At 47.6% G+C, this 21421-nt stretch overlaps 2 protein-coding genes across 15 annotated transcripts; one reads left to right on the forward strand and one right to left on the reverse strand.

The window, feature by feature from the left end:
- Positions 1-3592: 3592 nt before the first annotated feature.
- Positions 3593-5941, forward strand: LOC120904964 (cytochrome b5-like). Its single transcript, XM_040315534.1, has 2 exons — positions 3593-4033; positions 4968-5941. Exons 1-2 carry the CDS (start codon positions 3788-3790, stop codon positions 5151-5153), a joined length of 432 nt encoding a protein of 143 aa, XP_040171468.1. The 5' UTR covers positions 3593-3787; the 3' UTR covers positions 5154-5941.
- Positions 5930-20730, reverse strand: LOC120904963 (CD109 antigen-like). 14 transcript variants are annotated; one of them, XM_040315519.1, is made up of 12 exons: positions 20604-20730; positions 19987-20251; positions 17840-18020; positions 17375-17734; positions 16317-17300; positions 15984-16235; positions 15876-15918; positions 9435-9681; positions 8415-8722; positions 6734-8343; positions 6498-6651; positions 5930-6397 (listed from the first exon to the last, which is right to left on the reverse strand). In XM_040315519.1, exons 2-12 carry the CDS (start codon positions 20115-20117, stop codon positions 6168-6170), a joined length of 4500 nt encoding a protein of 1499 aa, XP_040171453.1. In that variant the 5' UTR covers positions 20118-20251; positions 20604-20730; the 3' UTR covers positions 5930-6167. The 14 variants fall into 14 exon arrangements, with proteins under 14 accessions (XP_040171453.1, XP_040171452.1, XP_040171458.1 ...); XM_040315518.1 differs by having other exon boundaries at positions 20600-20708; XM_040315524.1 differs by lacking the exon at positions 9435-9681 and adding an exon at positions 10173-10362 and having other exon boundaries at positions 20600-20708.
- Between the last annotated feature and the right edge of the window lie 691 nt (positions 20731-21421).

Genomic DNA, 21421 nt, shown 5'->3' on the forward strand with positions numbered 1-21421 from the left:
ATTATGGCTGTATATAATTGTTTTAAACCTTTTGAAATGGTTTTTAACATTCGATCAAAAGAGAATTATTTGGCGTTTTACAATTGATGTGTCAAATCAGTACAATTTACTCAAAGAACTGTCAAATTTAGAAGACCGCGTATCTACGAATCCGCGTATAAGAGGTGCCATGTATCTCGGGGACTATTGTACATTCGTGAAGCACGTCGTAACAACATGCCCGTCATGGGTTCAAACCTCTAATGGAACAAGCTCCCCGTACACAGTTCCTCAGTTCCCAAGTACTTCAAAAACTTAGTGTAGATGTCTTGGTCGCAAATTTCTTGGTCGCAAATTTCTTGGTAACAAACTTCTTGGTCGCAAACTTCTTGGTCGCAAACTTCTTGGTCGCAAACTTCTTGGTCGCAAACTTCTTGGTCGCAAACTTCTTGGTCGCAAACTTCTTGGTCGCAAACTTCTTGGTCGCAAACTTCTTGGTCGCAAACTTCTTGGTCGCAAACTTCTTGGTCGCAATTTTTCGCACGAACAAAATGCTGTCTCAAACTTCCCTTGCATCCCTTTAAGGTGTGATTTGTTCAAATACTAAAACAAACTATTTATAACAAGGCTATCAACGATATTGTTAGAAAGTATCGTGGTTAAATTGAAATTAAATCTCAGTTTGGTACCCTATAGCAATTTCCTCCCTTCTCAACCTTCCTAGGGTCTCTATTCCCTATATTCCAAGTTTCCCAACGTCATTCTGCAAAAAAAAAACCTATTTGCTGCCAAAGCACAGCATGCTCTGCTCTGAATTCCACATTGTAGTCATCTGTTTTCATCTTCAGAGCACATTTTTTTCACACCCCCGACCGTTACAATCATCATCGCACCACGTGCCTGCCTGGGTTTAACGGGGATCTGAAAAATCTGATGAAATAATTGTCCGTTGCTAAATAATAGGAAGCTTGTTTCCAGCACTATCAAGCAGCACCGATCGTTTCGAGTTGCATGCACCGGCACAAAACACCAGCAACAACCCATAAACCTATTTGCAGTAAATACACTAGCAACGAACCATTATTAATAGCCGAAAAGGCAAAGGGCTCTGAGCGATCGGCGCGAGAGATTAGCTTTTCCCGCGGGAGCACACGCGACACGGAATCATCGCGCGGTTACGAATGTCAGGATGTGTATATATTCCCGTTGATCAATTTCAAATCGATCGCGCGGTTGTTTTGCGCAAAACGAATAAAACCGAGCAACTCTGTGATGTGAATTGTCACGTGGAAAACAGCGTTCAAGGTAATCATTATCATCGCCATCGTTCATAGTTACCGAAAAATAACGTCTTATTAAAAACATCCATAAAAGCACGTTGTTATTCACCGTTCTGGATGCGCAACGCAACACATTTTTACTGACGGAATCGATCACGTGTGATGTGCGTTTTAGTTTTGCATTTGCCCCGCCGTGGCGGCATGTTTCACAAGGAGGAAGCCAGCCTTCAAGTTTTACACAAAATGATGAAATTCCAGCCTTGGCCCACACACAACCACACACACACACAAGCTTAATTTCAATTTATTCCAGAACAATTACACTAATCTGGCACAATCCGTAACGGCATTTTTTGTGTGCATACTCAATACTCAAATTCTTTTATTGGCGCAACGCCACGCTAATCCGAACGCGTGTGGCGAGTTATTTTTATTATTATCAACGCGGCCCTACGCCAGTGCGGTGATTGCGTTGCGGACTACTTTACCGGCGGCCAACATAAGCCAACTGGGGAGGCGCACAAAAAAAGCGCGTGCCGCCTCTGCTAGCATATATTTAATTCGCAACCATGCGGAGAAAATGTCGGTCGTGATTCACAGGGAGTTAGAAGAGGAGAGGTTTGTCCTGATTCTGTTTTTTGTTGTTGCTGTGAGTTCTACTTTTGAACTCAACTGCCAGCAAAAATCCTCAAATCAGACCAAATAATTCAACATGCAATCGCCTGATATGGAATGCTCGGGAATACTCTCGAAGTAACTTTAATTTATGCGAATAAAGAGACACTGTGGTTTTATTATTTGCCGAACGAATCCTTACGCATGTTGCCGGGGTAGAACAGGCTGAAATAGAAAGCAACCAGGCAGAGCACCTGAACAGGGAGGGGCAAGTGAGAGCGAGAAAATGAATCGCGTGCAGTGAAGCCGTCGGCCGTGAAACGTCACTTCAGAATTGCGGTCGACGTCACACTCCGTCGCCAGACAAATTGTTCTCGTGTTACCAAAATGCACAGCCTACACACAGCTCCAACGTAGAGGAAGTCCAACAGGCTTACATCAGCAGCATGGGCGTCTTCCCCTCAGTCGCGCCATATCCAGGTTGAGCTGCGGCTTAGTGAGAGTTGAGTCGTGGCACGAGGTATCGGAATACCTACAACTGTCCCATCGATCTGGGCAGCATTCCCCCTCTCCCTTAGGTCGCTCTCTCCACAAACCCTCATTACATGGCCTAACTGTGCCGGGGTGTATTGACCTCCAGACACTCTCCGCCACCATCGTACCATCGTAATGGAAAGTGGAACACATTCCTCGGAATTTGCTGTTAAAACTGGGGGCCTAGGACTAGGCAGAGGCAGCGGCAAGGACCATGCTAATTAGTCTTTAACCACACCCCATGGCGAACTCAAAACTCGATGATAATCGCGCTGGATGGGACAGTAACCGTATACCGGTTTTTGGCAGCGGTTTCCTACTTGCCAGGATTATTAATCATGAATTGCATAATGAATTTGGTACAAGTGCCATCCAATCAACTGCAGTGAGTGTAGTCTGCCGCTTGGCCATTGGACGGTGATAAGCGATTGAGATGGACCGTTCCGCGGGACTGACCTCGACCGTTTTTCGCTCGCCAAATTCGGAAGTCCAATATTCTTAATCTCAACAGCTAACTGCTCTGATAGTAATGTCTGGAAGCATGAGAAAAACCTGTCCCAGTGCTCCTTCTAGATCCACGGTTCAGTAGCTCGTTATCTCGTTTGAAATGCCTCTGCCTTCTTGCTAAAACCTGCGAATTAGATTACATGTGTTTTCGCAGCTCCCAAAAAATCGTCTGGCCGGCTTGGGACCCATGAATCATGTCAAGCTCATTTGATCCTTATCTGTGCAAATGATAACACACAAACTGCGGCCTATGTGTTTGTCCTGCTTAGAAAACACAAACGATCGCATCACTGCAACAACATCAAACCTATCTGGCGGTCCAGAAACGGGCCCACCAGAAAAGACCTAAACAAACAAATCCCTCCCTGCTTCATCTTTCCCTTCCATTTTGCTACTGATTACCAATGTTTTTGCTTACAAGATCGATCCTAGATGCTGCATAGGGCGCAGCAGTAGCAGATAGCAGCAGCGATTGCACGATCGCCTATTGCGACGTCTCTGCCCCTGTCACGGAGGGCCCCAGGAGGCCAAAACACTGACGTACCGTGCGGTACCGAAACCACCACACCGATGACGTAGTGAAACGCAAACGCCAACGAAAAACTGTGACGCTGTGTGTGAGTGCCGTGCGGTACCACTGCCGTGCGCTGTATAAACTGCCCCGCAAACGCTTGACAGCGTTTAGTCTCGTACTGTGTTTGCTTCGAAACGGTTCGCTCCCTTGGTAGCGAGTGCACAAAACTACTACTATACACTGCCTACTCTGTGACTTGTTCGTGTGCGTGTGTATGTGTGTGTGTGCTTCTGCAAGAAGTGCCTACTTAGTTGTGAGATTTTATTAGAAAAAGAAGAACAAACTTTACGCAGCCAAAATGTCCACCGTGGACGCCCAGGTGCAGAGCCCGATCGAGGGCGCCAATCAATCAGCCACCATACTGCAGCTAGCAATGGCTGCCCTTCGGCTGACGAAAGTCCCGGGGACCGATAGTAACAACAACCTCCAGCAGCGACTGCGGCCCGTGATTTCGCTCAGCGAGGTGGCTTATCACGATTGCTACGACGATTGCTGGATCGTGCTGTACGATCGAGTGTACGATATTACGAATTTCCTCCGATTGGTAAGCAGCAAACGCTATGTCCATGTGTTGATGTTACACTTAGATCTTGGATATGCGTACCTTGAACTAGTTCGTTGACACTATACTAGAACGTGTGTTAGATAAGGAGATCGGGGGTGAATGATGTGAAGATTAGACATTGAAATGTATAAGAGAGTGTGGTGTCCATAACTGGAAGTGCGTGACTCAGTTCCGGAATTCAATTTCTCAACGGACATCTAGCTCAGCATGTTTGCGCGCTCTAACGTAGACTCTGGCTTCAAGCTTCTCAAGTTCATTGCGAATGCGGAGACTTTCACACAACGCTGCACGCGGGGTGTGTTTGCAGGAGACGGCAAATATTTACAGCGCGTGTGTTTTATGTGCTCAGATAATCTTCAAAGCAAATGGTTCGTTGATATCCCCAAAAAAGGAGCAACACAGCAAAAAAAGGTCAAGCATGACAGAGCTTTCGTACCAACTCGTCTTTCTGATATCTGGGACCAAAAGATGTCTTACGAGACCTACTGGAGAACTTGTCTCGGTAGCTAAGTTGGTACTTGATGGAGAGTAACAGATGCTAGCCACGTACCAACAGGGACAGGACTTGATTTACGAACGTTGTAGATAATCTTTTATCGTGTCTGCCACTGTGCTGGAGGTATCGTGATTTTGGTGCAGCGTGTTTTTTTTTTTTGTTCAGAAAGAGAGAGCGAATAAACCCCCCTGCACCTGAACCATGGCACGTCATAGCAAGTATGCGATGGACTTGATAAAGGGAGTCGGTGCGTGTGGCACGTTATCAGAAGATGATGCCAATCTGCACCGCAGGGGGGGTAGCCGCTACCTAACATAGTGACATAATCTCTCTCGCGTCAACGAACTGATCAATACGGAGCCGAGTCCCCTCAGGTTCTATCTTACTGACTTAATCTTTTCTACTCCTTATCTACAGCACCCCGGTGGACATGATGTGCTGGTGGAGAATGCTGGACGTGATGCTACGATCGCTTTCCTCAACGCGGGCCACTCTGCAATGGCGATCAAGTCGCTGAAGCTGTACGAAATTGGAGAACTGCCCCCGAACGAGTGCATCTACCGATGTGTGGGAAAGCTTACCCTTACAAACCTTCCCGATTAGGACATTTTCCCCTTGCATTTCCTCCCTTATGTTTCTCTCTATCTCTTTACCTTCCCTCCCATTTCCATGATCGCAAGCCCGAAACTGAAACGCTCGGTTTCATGCTCTACTGATTATTTATTTGCATTATTTCGTCCCTTCTCTATCTGTCCCATCTCTGTTTCTCATTAACAAGCGTGCGGGAGCGCACCCGCGTCTCCTGAAGCATGGTAGTAGAGCTTTAAATTAAAAAAACCTCCGATGCGACAGTATTTGAGTAATGTTGAAGGGAAACGGATTAGCTTAAGCACACTACAAGGCAAGCCAAGGTACAGCGAGCAGGAAGATCTTGCAGCCTCCCAAGCCACGGTTCATAGTACACTCTCCCTGGAACCTGAAACAATCCCCAAAATGGTTGGTGATAGGAGCCTGTTTGAGTAGTTTCTTCCTGCCCGTACGAACGGCATCGTTTATCGCCTGCTCTACGACGTACCACTCCGCACAAGCTCGGGTTCCGGGTCGGCCGTAAGATTGAGTAGGTCAGGCGAAACAATTGAATACCGTTGGCGGTTGTGTTCTTATTATAGCCTGCCCTAGCCAAGAATTAATTAGTGACGTTTGGAGCATTGATTAACGAGGGTAGCCCAATTACGGACGCACACTGCAGAATAAATCAATAATTGTGCCACATTCCATCAAATTGCGCAACGTTGCCAATGACATTAATTTTAATCTATCAAACCAACAAAACCAACGTCGGACGTCTGTTGATAATGAATAAAAGAGGATACTGTTAATATGTTTAGTAAGATTATTTCATTTCCTTTTATTTCTCGCCTTCTTTTTTGTAGTGTTTTTTGTTGTAGTCACGTCACTCGTTCGACAGTCTTTTTGCTAGTAAAAAAAAAGCAACTGTACCATCCCTGCTTCCCATCATTACCGTTGGTAACAACCACCCCAATCGCGAATCCGAAATCGGCGAGCTCGTCGGTGCGGTTTCTAAGTTATTCTTATCTCGTAGCACTGCCACGACCGCTAGTGGAACATCCGCACTAGCAGCGTTGCCAGGAGGAATGTGAAAAAGCTGACGCGCACCGTTTGACTGCCGCTCTGCATGGTGCCTTCCACCGTCGGCTGGCGGCTGGGACTGTCCGACGAGCGTTGCTTCTGCGATCGGATGCTGCACGCCTCGCCGCAGTCCTCGTTTTCGCAGATGTCGCACAGGGAGGCCTTCGGTCCGTCGTAGAACTGACGGGCGATACGAGCTGGTTTTGTGTGTGTGTGTGTGTGGGTAAAAGACATTCCAGATGATTGATTAACGATAATGAAAGTCTAATGGAAGTTTTTGTAATTAAAAAGACTTACAATTGTCATAATAATCGTAGATTACAACCGGTGCCGGCTTCTGCTTGGCTACCTTGTGCGTCCGGAAGGCGGAGATCGTTGGACAGAGCTCGCGCTGATCCAAGCTGTCGAAGTACAGCACTACCGTCGTGTCACCGTCCTTAGTTTCCACTTTCTGTTGGGGAGGAAATTGTATACAAAAAACGTATTTCAAAGCTTCAAACTCAATCAGCGATCACTCGGCAATAAATCCTTACCTTAATGAATGGCATATTTTCCAACGACGGCAGCGTATCCGAGTCCGCGGTAAACCCGCTCGGGAAGCCCACCTCCATCACAGCCATGTTCGACACGTTCTGTCCGGCCGACGGTACAAAGCTCGCACACACCGACAGATGCAGATAGTCCGGATTGGTGTTCGCGTTCACCTGCGGATCGAGCACAAACCGTGGCCACTCGCCGGTCACGTTCATGTTGTACTTGTAGGACAGCTGCACCACGGCAAAGCCGCTGCCCGTGGCCTGAATCTCGATGTTGCGGGCAGCCGACGGTAGCTCAAACTTCTGCAGGATCATACCATTCTCCGCGTTTACCGTCATGCGCTTTTCCTGATTTTCATTGATCTTTGCCGTCAGCGTGACGTCATTGTTGGGCGATGTGATCTTGGCGGCCAGCTTGGCGAGTGCCTGCAGCCCCACGACCGTGTCCTGCGTCGACTGGAAGCCACCCTTGTCGTTACGCTGCCCAATCAGCCACTTCATGATCGGCAGGGCGTCCGTGTCGAGACCAGCCTCCAGGAAGGCCAACATACCGTACGCACTCATCTCGACGTTCACCGAGTTGGGTCGGCTGTACCACGGGTTCTTCTGTTCCGTCTCGGGGATCGGTTTGTGCCACCACTTCGAATCACTGTCGGTCGTTGCCTTCGTGTCCAGCTTGCTCAGGATGAGCCCCTTCGACGAGTGATCGGCAAGCTGGAGTGCGTACGCTGCCAGTGCCAGCGCGTACGTATCGTCCAGCGATTCCGTGTTGCGGTACACGTAGTCGATCGCCTTGTTGATCGTGTTCTTGTACTTATCCACCAGGTTAATGTTCTCCAGGAAAGCGATCAGTGTGTACGCGGTAAGGGCGACACCCGAGCCGGATCCGCCCTGCATGTCCTTGTGCGATACGACACCCACCTCCGGGAAGCTACCGTTCGGTGCCTGATGATCGCTCAACCATTCCAGCGATTTGTCGATCACGCCCTCATCGATCGTGATGTGATTGGCCGCCTGCTTGAACGATCGCGCAACGAACGCCGTCAGCCAGGTGCTGCCGCTCTTATCGTTCTCACCGAACGCACTGAACGAACCGTCACGGTGCTTGTAGCTCAGCTCCCGCTGATAGCCCGCCTCCATGAACTTCTTCGCCTTGGCCTCGATGTTGGCCGTCAGCTTGTTGGTTGCCTTCAGGTAGTCCAGCACGACAATGTTCGGCACAAAGTTGAGCATGTTCTGCTCGCCGCAACCGTACGGCATGCGGATCAGCGAGTCCAGGTTCTGTATGGTCGAGCCCATCACATCGCCAATCACGGCCACCTCAATGCGGGTCGAGTCTGGGACAGCGTTCTTGGGGATTTCCACCTCGAACGTCTTGGTCAGTTCTGGTGCTGCGCGCAGATCAATAAAGGCGGCCTTGTTGATGAACTGGGGCAGACCTTCCGGTTCGACCAGCAGCTGACGCTCAACCGCATCACCGGCGATCTTCGTTTTCGCCGTTACCTTGATCGTGATGTGGCCAAGCTTCTTCGGTTTCACCATGAACGAGACCGATTTGCCGGTGTTTGAGGCAATGTCCAGTCGCTTCTGACGGAACAGTTCAACTTCTACGAAAATAAAGAAGAGCAACAACGTAAGACACATGAGAGATGAGGATTCAATAAGGATTTGAACTTACTGTTCGACTCAACAACTTCATTCTCCACGTCAGCAAAATCAAACTCCTGCTCATCGTTGTGCAGCACCACTTCGGCCGTCTGATCATCCTCCATGTAGTTAAACACAACGATCGGAATGGCGACCACCTCGCCCCGCTTGACCGAGTACGGCAGGTTCGTTGAGACGAAGAATGGCAGGAACACGTTCAGCTTGCGAGGCTGCTGCGTAAGGCCCAGCCCGTAGATTGGATTCACCGAAAAGCCAGTAATGATCCAGGACGTGATCGTATCGGGGACCTTCTTCTGCAGCGTCTTCTCTCCACTGAAGCTGTTTTTTTGAGGGGGAAAGTAGCGACATTTAGCAGTGGTAGCAGGGAAATATATGGCAAGAGTTAGGAGTTTAAAACGGGTTATCCGGGGAAGCACAATACAAGCAAAGCCCATTCCACCGCATTACCAAGCACACTCTCAATGGCCCCAATCGTGAGGTTAGTATTACATGAAGAAACCCAATGGTATTATGAGAAGGATGAATATCTCCCCACCGAGTTAGGCCTCACCGCATTTATGTAATGAATTTCGTAACGCATTTCCAAGAAGCATGATGAACGTGTGTGTGTTTTTTAATAAACTCCAGCCAGAAAAACCTGTGACAAATTTCAACAAAACTTCAAAACGTTGGTGAAACATTAAAGTTTGTGCTTTTTGGGGTGAAGACGATCCTGACGTCTCGCTGTGGTGAGTTAAGGGTGTCAGCAGAAAATCTTGACGACCTGATCGTACCCAAATCTCCACACAAACATCTTCGTTGCGAGCAAACCGAGAGAAGGCGTCCACACACACGGCCGGCGTCCAGTTAGCTCGTAACCATGGTAATAGTAGCATTGTTAATGAGTAGTACAACTGTTCGCAAGCACAGCTCACTAGCACAACTGCAGCTGTTTAGCAGTGGGAGGTTGTTGCTTTTTTTTTAGATTGGTTACAAAACAAAAACATTGTTGTGGTTGGGAGCGGCTGCCACCGTGAATCAGAATATTTACCCGGAGTAGGTATTGTCAAAAAGCCAAGTGTTTTGAATTTCCTGCGACAGGAAGAGGCGCGGAATGTCACGGTGCGGTCGCGGAATGCGACTGAACGCGAACGGACCGGCCAACGGGGGCCGCGTGTTCGTTACCAGCACGTGGTGTTGCTTCTGCGCACGTGGCTTTTCGATCGTCGTGTACAGCACGGTACCGTTCGGTGCGCGGTGAAACTTATAGATCGGTACCTCGGGCAACGTATTGTTGGCTGGAAGTATGTTTGAATCCAATGGGAATAGGAAAGATGGTGAAATGGGGTGAGGATTGATGGAAATGGTAAACTTCAATAACGTTTGGGGCGGAGTGAAAAGCGCTGGGCAGGTCCCCAATTGGCAACACATCGCAGACAGTTCTTTGCTCAGAAGGAGAGAGAAAGTGAGAGGGATAGAGTAGATCGTCGAAAGAGGAATACGTTGTGCCGGATGTTGTGAATGCATGTATGAGAAATACTCGGTGCGCCATCATTACATCCTTCTTAGTGTTTTGCAATATTCCATACACCTTTAAGATGACATCTTATATCGTATCTGCTGCAGTACAGACTAAACAAACAACCCAACACAGACGAAACACACAGGATTACTCTACAAAACCGGGGCCTCAACTACTCGTCAAGCTACAAGGACTACTACTTCCTCCCCAACTCGAAAGTGTTGGCTACAGAAAGAAGAAAAGAAAAGCAAAAAGGACTTCTCGAACCTTTCAGCAGCTATGGTCTGCCAGAGCCATGTCTCGGGGAACTCTTTGCGCACCGGCACAACCGTAGCAGGAGCAGGGCTGCCCGAATCATAGCTCAACTTCACCACTGGGGCAGTGCCTTTAGCAAACGCACTAAGCGCTATGGGTCTAGCCGCATAAAAACGATTCGAAATGTTGTCCACAATAAAATCTTTAACAAAAACCGATATGAAAGAAGTTTGATTATTGATAATGCTTTGCGAAGAATGAGCGAACAACCTGGAATAGAATCATGGAACCGGATTTTAGTTTTGTTTCGATTGTTTCCGCCCCATCAAGATCACACTGCAAACAGCCCACCCCCCCCAAAACTCGTCCAAACGAAAGCGATCACGCGCCAATAGCTCTAAAGTACATACCCAGAGTCTTCACCTTCCCAGAGCCAACGGTCGGGAAATGTTTTTCTTACAGATGTGCGCAGGCAGATAGGCAGAATAGCGGGAAAGTGTGACCCACCAAATCGTTGGGCCTGTCGGAAGGCGGGTGCCACTCCCACTGCATTTGGCTTATTGTTCATGGTGTTATACAAGAAAGGATTCTCTTGGATGGGAGCTAACGGCACTGGTTTTGAAGACAAACACACACACATATATAGACACATTTACATTGACGACACAAGTGGTATGTTTTAATGGACGAGTATACGGTATGATTTCGATCGATTACGGAGTACGAGTACATGCACATCCATGATAGAAAACGAGGACCCCGTACGAACCGTACTAAATCGTGGGACAACAGCTAACAAACTCTACAACAAAGAATCTACAGTGAAAGCTTGGAAACGAACCTGACACTCGACAGCCAGAGCCACGTTTCGACAAAGTCTCTCCGGATGGTTACCGGAGCCTCAGCTGGCATTGCAGGAATCGCATCAGACGCGCGATCAAACGAGATCATTTCTGGCCTGGCTACATCGATTCCTGCACTCACTGCCGACCCCAGGAAGAACATGTTTTCAAGATAATAATGCTTTTCTGCAAATAGTTAGATACAACAACATAAAATCCTACATGGTGGCCCAATCCAAAGAAATACAACTGGAAGTGCAAGGTGTTGATAGCGTGGGGCAATGATAGGACACATAAAAACTATTCTTTTTTACCAATAAAAAGTGAAGGTAGATATACTGGAGTGCAGAGAAAGGAAACGCGCATAGCCCACCTTGAGATCGTTTGCCACAGCCAGGTTTCGGGGAACTCTTTACGAACTGGAGCAGGTGCTAAAACGCGAGGCCTACTGAAAGGCCTTTTTACAACGGCAGATGTTACAGTATATCCCATAGCTGCCATCGGCATCAGCACGATTGGGGGGACTGCATGAGAATCGTTCACGAATGATGTGTTTATAACTACTGGCTGTGGTAACAGGTTTAGTACAAATAATGATCCAAAACATAACCACAAACATTCCCCTGATTTACGAACACAAAGTATTAGCTGTCTCACATCATCATGCACGGCTTGATCCCTTACAGCACGAGTGTAATGTCAAGCAAACGACGAGGAAAAGGTAAACCGATATGCAAAGAAAGGTAACGCACCTTGCTGGAGCGATCGTTTGCCATAGCCACGTTTCGGGGAACTCTTTACGAACTGGAGCAGGTGCGGAAGCACGGACCGGTGCCCTTCCCGGTGCCGCGAGCCCGCTAAAAGGCCTTGTAACTGGACCGGATCGTAGACTGATACTGGTCCCAAAAGCTGCCATGGGCATCATTAGCGAGACATATCTGAAACGCTCTGTGCAAAGAGTGACGACCATGGTGATCGAGAAACGTAGTTGTGATTAATCGTAGCGACTACGCAACATTCACATAGTGTGGAAACGATTGCGCTATAAAAAAGCTCCCTTTTTAGGGCATATGCTAATATACAAGTCCAGAGAATTTGAGGACAAAAACGCTGGACACTTGTTTTGAGAGACTGTATCAGAGTCACAGTAGCGAATGATTTGTATATAATTTAGTTTAGTACAACAAATGATGCACAAAACAAACAGGAACAGCTCTCCTGATTTACGAACACAACATGTTAGCTGACCCACGTAGTCATGCACGGCCTTGCCTTGAACGAGTGGAATGTTAAGCAATTGGTGAGGAAAGGGAAATCGGCAGACAAAGAAAAGAACAGCGCATAGCCCACCTTGCTGGAGCGATCGTTTGCCACAGCCACGTTTCGGGGAACTCTTTGCGAACCGGTGCCGATTGTACAGGAGCAAAGGCGCCTGCACCAAATTTTGCTACTGGAGCAACTCGTGTCACAACGCTTGCACTAGCTGCCAGCGGCATCATCATACCAGGAAGGCCCGCCCGATGGAAGTACAATACGAAAGGACCTGTGCGAAGAGGACACGATGATCAAGAAATAGAGCTAAGAATAAGTTGATTAAGCGAACAACTGGTTTCCACTTCTAGAAGGTATGGAGAGAGTCAGGACTACCGAATTTGAAATCTACAAAGCCTGGAAGTAGAATAGTGTCGAGTGCAGAGAAGAATAATCGCGTGCAGATGATAAGAACCAGTGCCCAGAGAGGATCATTCTCCCGTCTTACGATCAAAGAGTTGCGTTTATCTTACAAAACCATGCGCTGAACTACCCATACCCCTCCCTACATCACGAGTGAAGTGTCAAGCAAACAGTAAAGGAAAACAAAACTTTAATGAAATGTAACGCATAGCCCACCTTGCCGAAGCGATCGTTTGCCACAGCCACGTTTCGGGAAACTCTTTGCGAGTCACCAGTGCCGGTGATGCTGGAGGGCCAGAATCAACCTCCGATTCCGCAAAATATACATCTGCGACTGGAATGGCAGCCATTTGCACCATCGGTACTCCTTCCATTCCCGCCCTATGGAATGGCATGTAATACTCTGCGCGAAGAGTAGACGGCGATCGAGAGATGGGGTTAAGATAAAGCTTGGAAACATCACTAGCACATAACATGGAAAAAGGACATGCTGGCATCTCGCACAGTAAAGAATCGTCTGCATTTGAATAAGTTTGAGTGTTAGTGGACATTCCGTTGCCTGAAGGGTTGCATGATCATATTCAATACGGACAAAGAGTAGATAAGATAGAGAAACACAACTGCACAAACCCGAGAGCTGGAAAGCTACTCCAGATCCAGGTCTCTGGGAAAGATTTCCGGACGACAGGTTCGTTCATTTGGGAAGCGGCGCCTAATCCCGGTTTTAGTCTCAGCGCTATATGTGCGGGAAGAAGACCTGTGCGAGGCTTCGACTTCCCTTTTACTCTTGTTGTGTGGACTCTGTAATACACAACAACTTTTCATTTCTCATGGGAATTAGTATTTCCAGATACAGATGTATGAGCTAACGTCTTCTCGGAAATTTAGGCTGAGCGTAGACAACTTATACAGAACACATATCTCCATTGGAATGTATTTGATTATTAGTAGATATTTTGTAGAACGAAACATTTTCCCAGTATGATACTATGGTGTAACGGTATGATTGTTCCGAATTATCAAAAAGTTGGAGAAAAAAAATTTACAAACTTTATAGCTGCAATGCTACTCCAAAGCCAACATTCTGGGAAGGATTTTCTGGGAAGGACAGTTGGTTCATACTTTTGCAACGAAGCGTGCGCAAGAACGCCCTCATGGTGCAGCTTTGTACGGGGCACTGGACCTCTACGAAAATACTGTCTATGGTGCACATTTACACGGGACATTAGACGCCTACGATGAAACTGAGTTCTAATCAGCTTTATTGTTCCTGTGGATGGAATCGAGCTTTCAGTGATCGTTGGTTCATCTCATAATACAACAGACCCTCATAACGTTCGGCAATGATTATCTGTGAGAAATCTTATTTATGAGGAGGCCATGAACCACCAAGACTCGAACCCAAGAAGAGTATGTTGCCTAGTAGTGCATTTTACTTCATTATCAAGGGATCAGCCTTTTGTAAAACGTACTTAGGTCGCTAAAATGCTGAAGCTTTTTCACGAAAATTTTACAAATTAATGACAAATCTACGTTAACATACTATACTGTACAAATCGATGGTAAGTGTGGTTGCTATTAAGAAACTATGTCCACTCTATTCCTATACCTTTTGGTCCACTTGCGCTACTCACAAATAATTACACAATATTAAACACATTAATAGCACAATCGTTTTACTAAATCTTCCACCATACAAAAAAGAGATAGAGGATAGAGAAGGTACTAGCAATGGAAGGAAAACAAATCGAAATCAAAATAATAACAATACAAACAAAAAACACCACCAACAAAAAGAAAGTACGCACCCTTCCTCGGCCGCGCTATACCAAATCCACGATTCCGGAAAATCTTTCCTTACGGTGGGACCATCAGCACTCGGTATGCCCGCGCTGGCGCCCAGGGAAGGAGAGGCAAACGCAATGGCTTCCGGAAACGCGAGCTCTGGGAAGATCAATGCTTAGTTGAATGATAAAATAATAAAAACGTACGACAACATTACTTGAACATTAAACCAACGAACAAACAACGCGACAAGTCCCGAACCTTCAACTACAAGTTTTGATTTTAGCTCCTGCAAAATGTGTGTGTGTTTTTGTTTTCCTTTTAACCTGCAAAATGGAATACAATGGTACCGTTGTGTATGAAGATGAAGGGGAAAGATGGGTCAGTCTCTAAGCCTGTGTAAATCCACCATTTCCGATTCGCTCAACCTGTTGAATTCCTGAATCCAAAAGGCTTGGTTTAAAAACCATTCCATTCTCCGAAAGTGGTTATGTTAGTTGCTTTCTTTGCACAGTACAGTAAGTCGCAAAAGTACGAGTACGAGGACAAACCTGGCGATCGTGTGCCATATCCATGATTCGGGAAAGCTTTTCCGAACCACTGGCCCCTCACTGATTGGGGCAGAGCTTAACGTGCTCGGTGCGTACTCCAGTGCACTACCAATTCTGTCCTCCTCGGCCACGCGTATATCGAGCAAATCGTCTGTGTCGTCACAGCAGCGCAAAACGGCCGACCCTGTGATAAGCAAGCCGAGAATTTAGCCGTCAAGTGCGCACGATCATGTCCCTTTTGAACACGTTCCAATCAAATGGAACCGCGAGAGGAGAAAACGATGGGTCTTACTGGCGTATGAAATTGATGGAACATAGATCGATTACCCATAGTTACGATACTGCCTACCAAGCATGAACAGAAGACGTAGAAGAAGGAGGAAGGTTATATTGAACGCAAATTCTACGCATGAAAGACGGATTGCCACATTGAAGGTAAAGCGACGGCAGCAGTAACAGCAGCAGCAGTACAAACCCTTCATCACTTTCCCATATCCATGACTCTGGGAATGTTCGCCTAACAACGATTGGATCACTCGCCACAGGCGAGCTAGCTGATAGTGCCGTGGCGGCGACAAAAGGTCTTGCAGAAGTGATTATGACTCCTGGCGGGGCAGCAAGTGCAGGTAAGCTAAAGAACACTGGATGGATTTCTGCGAAGGGGAAGCAGTCATTTGTGATCATTCGTAGTAAGTGGATCCTATCACCTTGACTGCTCAGTGCCTAAAAACACTCAATCAACTCTAATGAGTGCTATTCTATGATCGTTAAGCAATCAAATTGTTTAACGCCTGTAGCCGCTCTGAGATTTTACCTGTTCGAAAGATGGAATAACGATTTCTAGTATATTTGTTCATACTTACGGGGAGGGTCATTCGCGTTCGACATCACAAATGCACCGACGGTCTGTAATTAATTCAGTTTTGGTTACAACTAAAATCGATTCTCAAACTCCCTGCTCCACTACTCACACTAAAATCCCGATGTTCAGCATGCGGATTCCATGCGAAACGCTTCTTCCTGCGATAGAACCCGTACGAGCGCTCCTCGTACTTCTCCAGCTCGCTAAACACCTGCTGCTTGGTAATATCGTTACCGCTCTTGAGCAGCAGCACGCTCTGATCGACACCGAGCAGTCCGACGTACGAGTCCGGATTGGTGCTGATGCTGATCTCCACATCCTGACCCGGTTTCGACTGCTCCTTCGAGAGGCTTACTTTCATCTAGAAATCAAAATGTAAACCTACCATTACAACGCTACGCCTTGACCTTGAACTACGAAGGGGACTCTCGCGATCACTTACAAAGTTTTGCAGCTCACTGTCAAAGGTGATCACCTTGCTGTCGCTGACCATATCCCCGTTCGGGGCAATATAGTATACAACCAGCTTGGCCCTCGGTACCATCGCAAAGGTGGCGGGGAATTTGAACGACTGCGTTTTGCTTTCCGGCACAGCGATCGTATTACTCAGCAGCACATCTCCTCGTCCGAGCAGCTGGTAGGTGAAGTACTTCATCGGGCTGGTCGAGGTCACCTCCACCAGCACATCCTTACCGACCAGCGGCATCTCCGTCAGCACCTGAGCGCGAATGTACGAATCCACGTCCGATTCGGCCTTCGAAATGCCGTGCAGATAAAACTCCTGGCCCAGATACACACCGACCACGTTGATGTACGAGCTGTTCACCTCGGTGTTGATCTCTAGCTTTGCCATACCGTTCTGATCGAGCGTGTAGTTCTGCACCGATGTGGTGCTTTCGAACGAAGACTGCTTTACTTCGACCGGATTCGTTTGGTCCTGCACTGGCGCACCATCCTGGTAGGACACCTTCAGCCACGCCGTGTACGGCAGCCCAGGCTTGAAGTTATCGTCCGACTTTACCAGCTCCATCTTGTAGCGACGATCGTAGATCATCACCTTGGCGGAGGCGTTCTGTTTCCGTCCAGTTAGCTCTTCCTCCACCACCGCCTCAATGACGATGTTACGCGAGTAATCACCCTCCAGATGGATATCCTCGCGCAGATCGAACTCAACCGAACCCTTGCCATCGATCGGGATCACCTTGCGCGTGATCACATCCTTAGCGAACGGCTGCACGTAATGGAACTGGAACTCGGGACTGACCGACACGGTTGCCTCACCCTTCACCGGCTTGCCGTACGTGTACTTCGAGCGAATGATCGCCTTCACCTTACCATCCTTGAACGTGGTGATGCCGGGCGACTCAACCGTAACCTCAAACTTCGGCAACACATACTCATCCACCTCAAAAACTTTGTTGTGTTTCTGGTAAAGTAAAAAAAATACAATACCAGGTCACAACACTGCCTGACTTTCAGAAATTGGGGCGCTATACGTACCGATCCCAGCACTTCCACGTTGATGGTCCACGCGCCCAGCACCGGGGCGGTCGAGAGGGTCAGCTCCGACTCGAACACACCCTTCACCAGCTTGCCCTCCTTCCACTGCTTGATGCGGTTCGCTTTAGCGTCGTTAATGTGCACGCTAATGTTGTCCGCCTTCTGGAGGGGTTTGGTGTTCGGGTCGAGTACCAGCACACGGAACCGCACCGTATCGCCCGGCTTGTAGATGGATTTGTCCGTTTGCACAAATACCGAGAAGCTCTTCTGCTGATACTCCAAATCGGTTTCGTTCTTAAAGGTTAGGCCCGATAACCCTTCGGCGACCAGCTTGTACGACGACTCGGAAATATCACCAATCTAAGCGTGTCACAATAAAGGGAAATTAAAAACAATTCTACAGCTGCAACGAGCAACCTGCACCCTGCCCGAGTGGATGGAAACCCGAGGGGGGCATATACTTACAGCGAACGGTACGAGCCGCGTTTCACCGGTGTTCAGCGTAATCTCCTGTTTGGCGATCACGCTGCTTGCATCCGTAATGGCAAGGCTGAAACGGATCGGTTCGCTCACATCCTGGTTCGTTACCGCTACATGGTACTCGGAGTTAGGCCGGAGCAGTTTCGCACCCACGATCGAGTAGTGGCTGATGAGATGGGAAAAGGAACAAAATAAACATAAAACAATTCGATTAGCTCGAGTGGCACTCGCTGTACAAGGTGCAATTAAACAAATGTGTCAGGCAATCTACCAATCACGTGTAAATCGTAAATTATACCCATTAGGCAGGATACGAAGTCTAATATCCGGTCGAATGTGGTAGAAAGTATCACGCCCATTCTAGATTTAACGTTAGTGATAACAACAGCAAAAATCCCACCAAATCGTTTGTGATACCTTTTCAGTTAGCGTACCCAGGGTGGAGCACGTTTTCCCACACGCTTCACTGGGTGAGCTAATCTGACGCAATAAAACCGACCTCATCTTCTAATGCATTAATGTGTTTGTTGTTGCACTTCCTGGTGCTAAAATTCTAAACACGTAAAGCAAATCAGCGCCGATGCACGAAGAACGCATCATTTCCCAACAAACACTCTAGTTAACGTTCGATTGTTAAAAATAGTGACATCATCTGCAGCTTATTGTTCGGTTCCCCTACCTGAGCGTACATTAAACGCATCCAGTAGGGTCATTAGAAGAGAAATAACAGCTCCATAAAAGGAGCCAAAACATGCCAACTGCAATTGTCGATGCATCACACCCTAGAATCAGTGTACTCGTACCCGGGTACGATGTATTATTTGATTCGTGTATATTTGAAGGCCTCCAAAATACCTCCAAAGCTGATCAGCAGCCTAATGGCTGTGTTTTGATGCGAACGAGCAACATCGAGTGGAAACTTTATTTATTCCTTCTCCTCTTTTTTGTGTTCTGTTGCTCCCCCGTTTGCTAATCAGCTTCCATTATCGGGGCCTCTGCTTTGGTGGAGGTAACGCGGATCGTACCTCACGGTGGTTCAACGCTTCTTTGCAGCTGTTTGGAGTACGATGGTCAGTCAGATCGCAGGCTTTCATGCGCTATACGCTGTTCGCCAATGCTCGGGACGCTTCACGCTTATGTAATCTCAGCTACAGCAGGGCGTTACGGAAAGAATGACCTTCACCAAAACGGGTGAGGTTATTTCCGAGTGAGCTCGCTTGCGAAGATTCGCTCGCCATGGCGATCGCAGCTGCGGATGAGTCAAGGTCACGCAACGTGTCCGATTGGAGCCTGGGATGGGTTCGTGCGGTGGTCTTCTTTTGCCGTTTCATTCTTCTGCAATGCTTTATGTTTTGGGATTTCCAGAATTTTGAAGATGATGTATTGTGTTGCTGGAAAGGTTTTACTTTTTAGTGGCATTGCTCGTTTTTGTAGGGAACGAACTATTCTGCGCTTTTTGCTATGAGTCGTCACCTGAATAAAAAAGAGACATATTCGTCGATACACACGATCGGAACGCTGACTGGAATAAGTAATGACCTCACGGCGATTCGTGTAGGTTGGTGTTTGCATGCTCCAGTACCGAACACACTGACACGCACACACACACACACACTCACAAGAATGCGTCACCAACGAGGAAGGTAAACAATGAGCCCAACAACCCCAAGATCGTGTCCTACGCATAAACTGCCCGCGATCGCTTCCAGTTGTACACCGACGCACGGTATGTGTGTCTGTATGAGTGTGTGTCAGTCACTCTTCAAACTCTAACCTAACAGCAGAATGGTCACTATACGAACGACAACAGCTCCAAGTCGCTTGAATCAGCAGAGGTTGTTTGTGCTTCCTGACCAAAAACGGAAGACACACGTCCTCCACTGTGTCGCCTCGCGTCGTGTCTCGACGATCGTATGGTGGAGACAAAAAGCGGTTCGACCACTTTCTGCAACGATTTCGTCACCGTCCCCATGGCTTTTTATGCCGACGACACACGCAACCATCTGCGGAGTGCAGTGTTTCGAACGAATCTTCTCGACCGAAACGTTGACCGATCTTCATTCGCGTCTTAAATTCTAAATCTTCTGTTGACTGAAATGCTAAACAAATAAATCACCAATTTGCATACTAACCCCTCACACTGCACCGCTGGTACAAGCACTACACTCAGCACCAGGCACACTGCCAGCAGCGACGAAGACGATGTCGACAGGATCCGGATCGCCGGGTCCTTCTTCGATGCGAACATCGTTGAACGTCGCATAACGCTATGCGACCTTAAGCCTTAGCTTCTCGCGACACAAATCAGGCTTTCCTTTGTGCACTGTGCCAACGGTATTGGGCAAACGAAATCAGTTCTACGAAGCTACTACTGTTAACACACAACAATCACAAGCGCTGTTAGGGAATAAAAATACGATTAGTGAGAAACCGCAACAAATAACGCACGGTAATTCCCCGCACAATTTGCGAAAATTGAACAACAATGAACTAAAAAAAAAAAACGGTGCACTCTTTAACTGTCCCGCTAATGAGTTCACTACGAGCAGGGCCATCACAATAGGAAGTTGTAGTGCGCTGCGTCGCAGCACACGGTACGGAAACAGGTAGAGCGAGATGGGAACAGATTAGCTGGAAAGGGGTCGGTTTGGGGGGTTGCGCGGCACAAGATCACAATGTCGCGGGGGTGTGATCAAGTACAAATAGACACACACACATTCACATAAGAGCCACAAACAAACACACCTACAATAGAAAAAATCACTGATGCACAGCGTCACCCCTGGCACCGATCGGTTCGGTAGTGGAGCACGAACTAAACCTGCAACCTGTTCGGTCGTTAGGCTTTATACGCAAAGCTCCAAACCGCTGCTCTCACTCCACGGGACCCGACTTGGCCGAACGCGAGATCGCGATCTTCGGCTGAACGATGTTGTGTGATCACGCACTTTCATCCGTCTATGCGTGTGTATGTGTGTACGTCCGGGCTTGCATCGGAACCGGTCTCCTGTTGCATCGCGGTAGGTACGGTAGATCCTCAGTACCTTAAGGGCAATGTTTAATAAACACCTCTTACACAACAGTGTCTTTGGAGCTGCCAATTTCGCTTTATCCTTTCTTGAATTTTTATTACCTATAACGAATGTTTTCTGCTTTCCACACTCGATCATCTTCAGTCAACGCTTCCAAGGGTTAATTCATCCCCCAAGAACGCACCAATACATGGACACGGACAAAAAACACCGGCTCGATCATCAAAACCGGCTCAACCAGCTCCTCCAGAAACTTGTTTTTATTTACCAAAAAAAACTCAAAACAAAACAACACGACAACCAACAAAATCCGAAGAAAAACTCGCCAGCTCCGCTTCAAAAACAAACCCGTCACGGCTTGATAACTTCGCATCTCATTCTAACCCCGGAGTGGGGTGGAGGAGCGAGGGGCGCCGGTCATGATCGCACTCTCCAAATGCTTCAACAGCATCCACCAGCTTGAAGCATCTCTAATTCATCCCAATTATCAGCCATCTGCTTGCTCGCGAGAGTTCGGGGATTTATGAAGCGTTCA

This window comes from Anopheles arabiensis, chromosome 3 (assembly GCF_016920715.1).
Source record: "Anopheles arabiensis isolate DONGOLA chromosome 3, AaraD3, whole genome shotgun sequence".
NCBI classification, from domain to species: Eukaryota; Metazoa; Arthropoda; class Insecta; order Diptera; family Culicidae; genus Anopheles; species Anopheles arabiensis.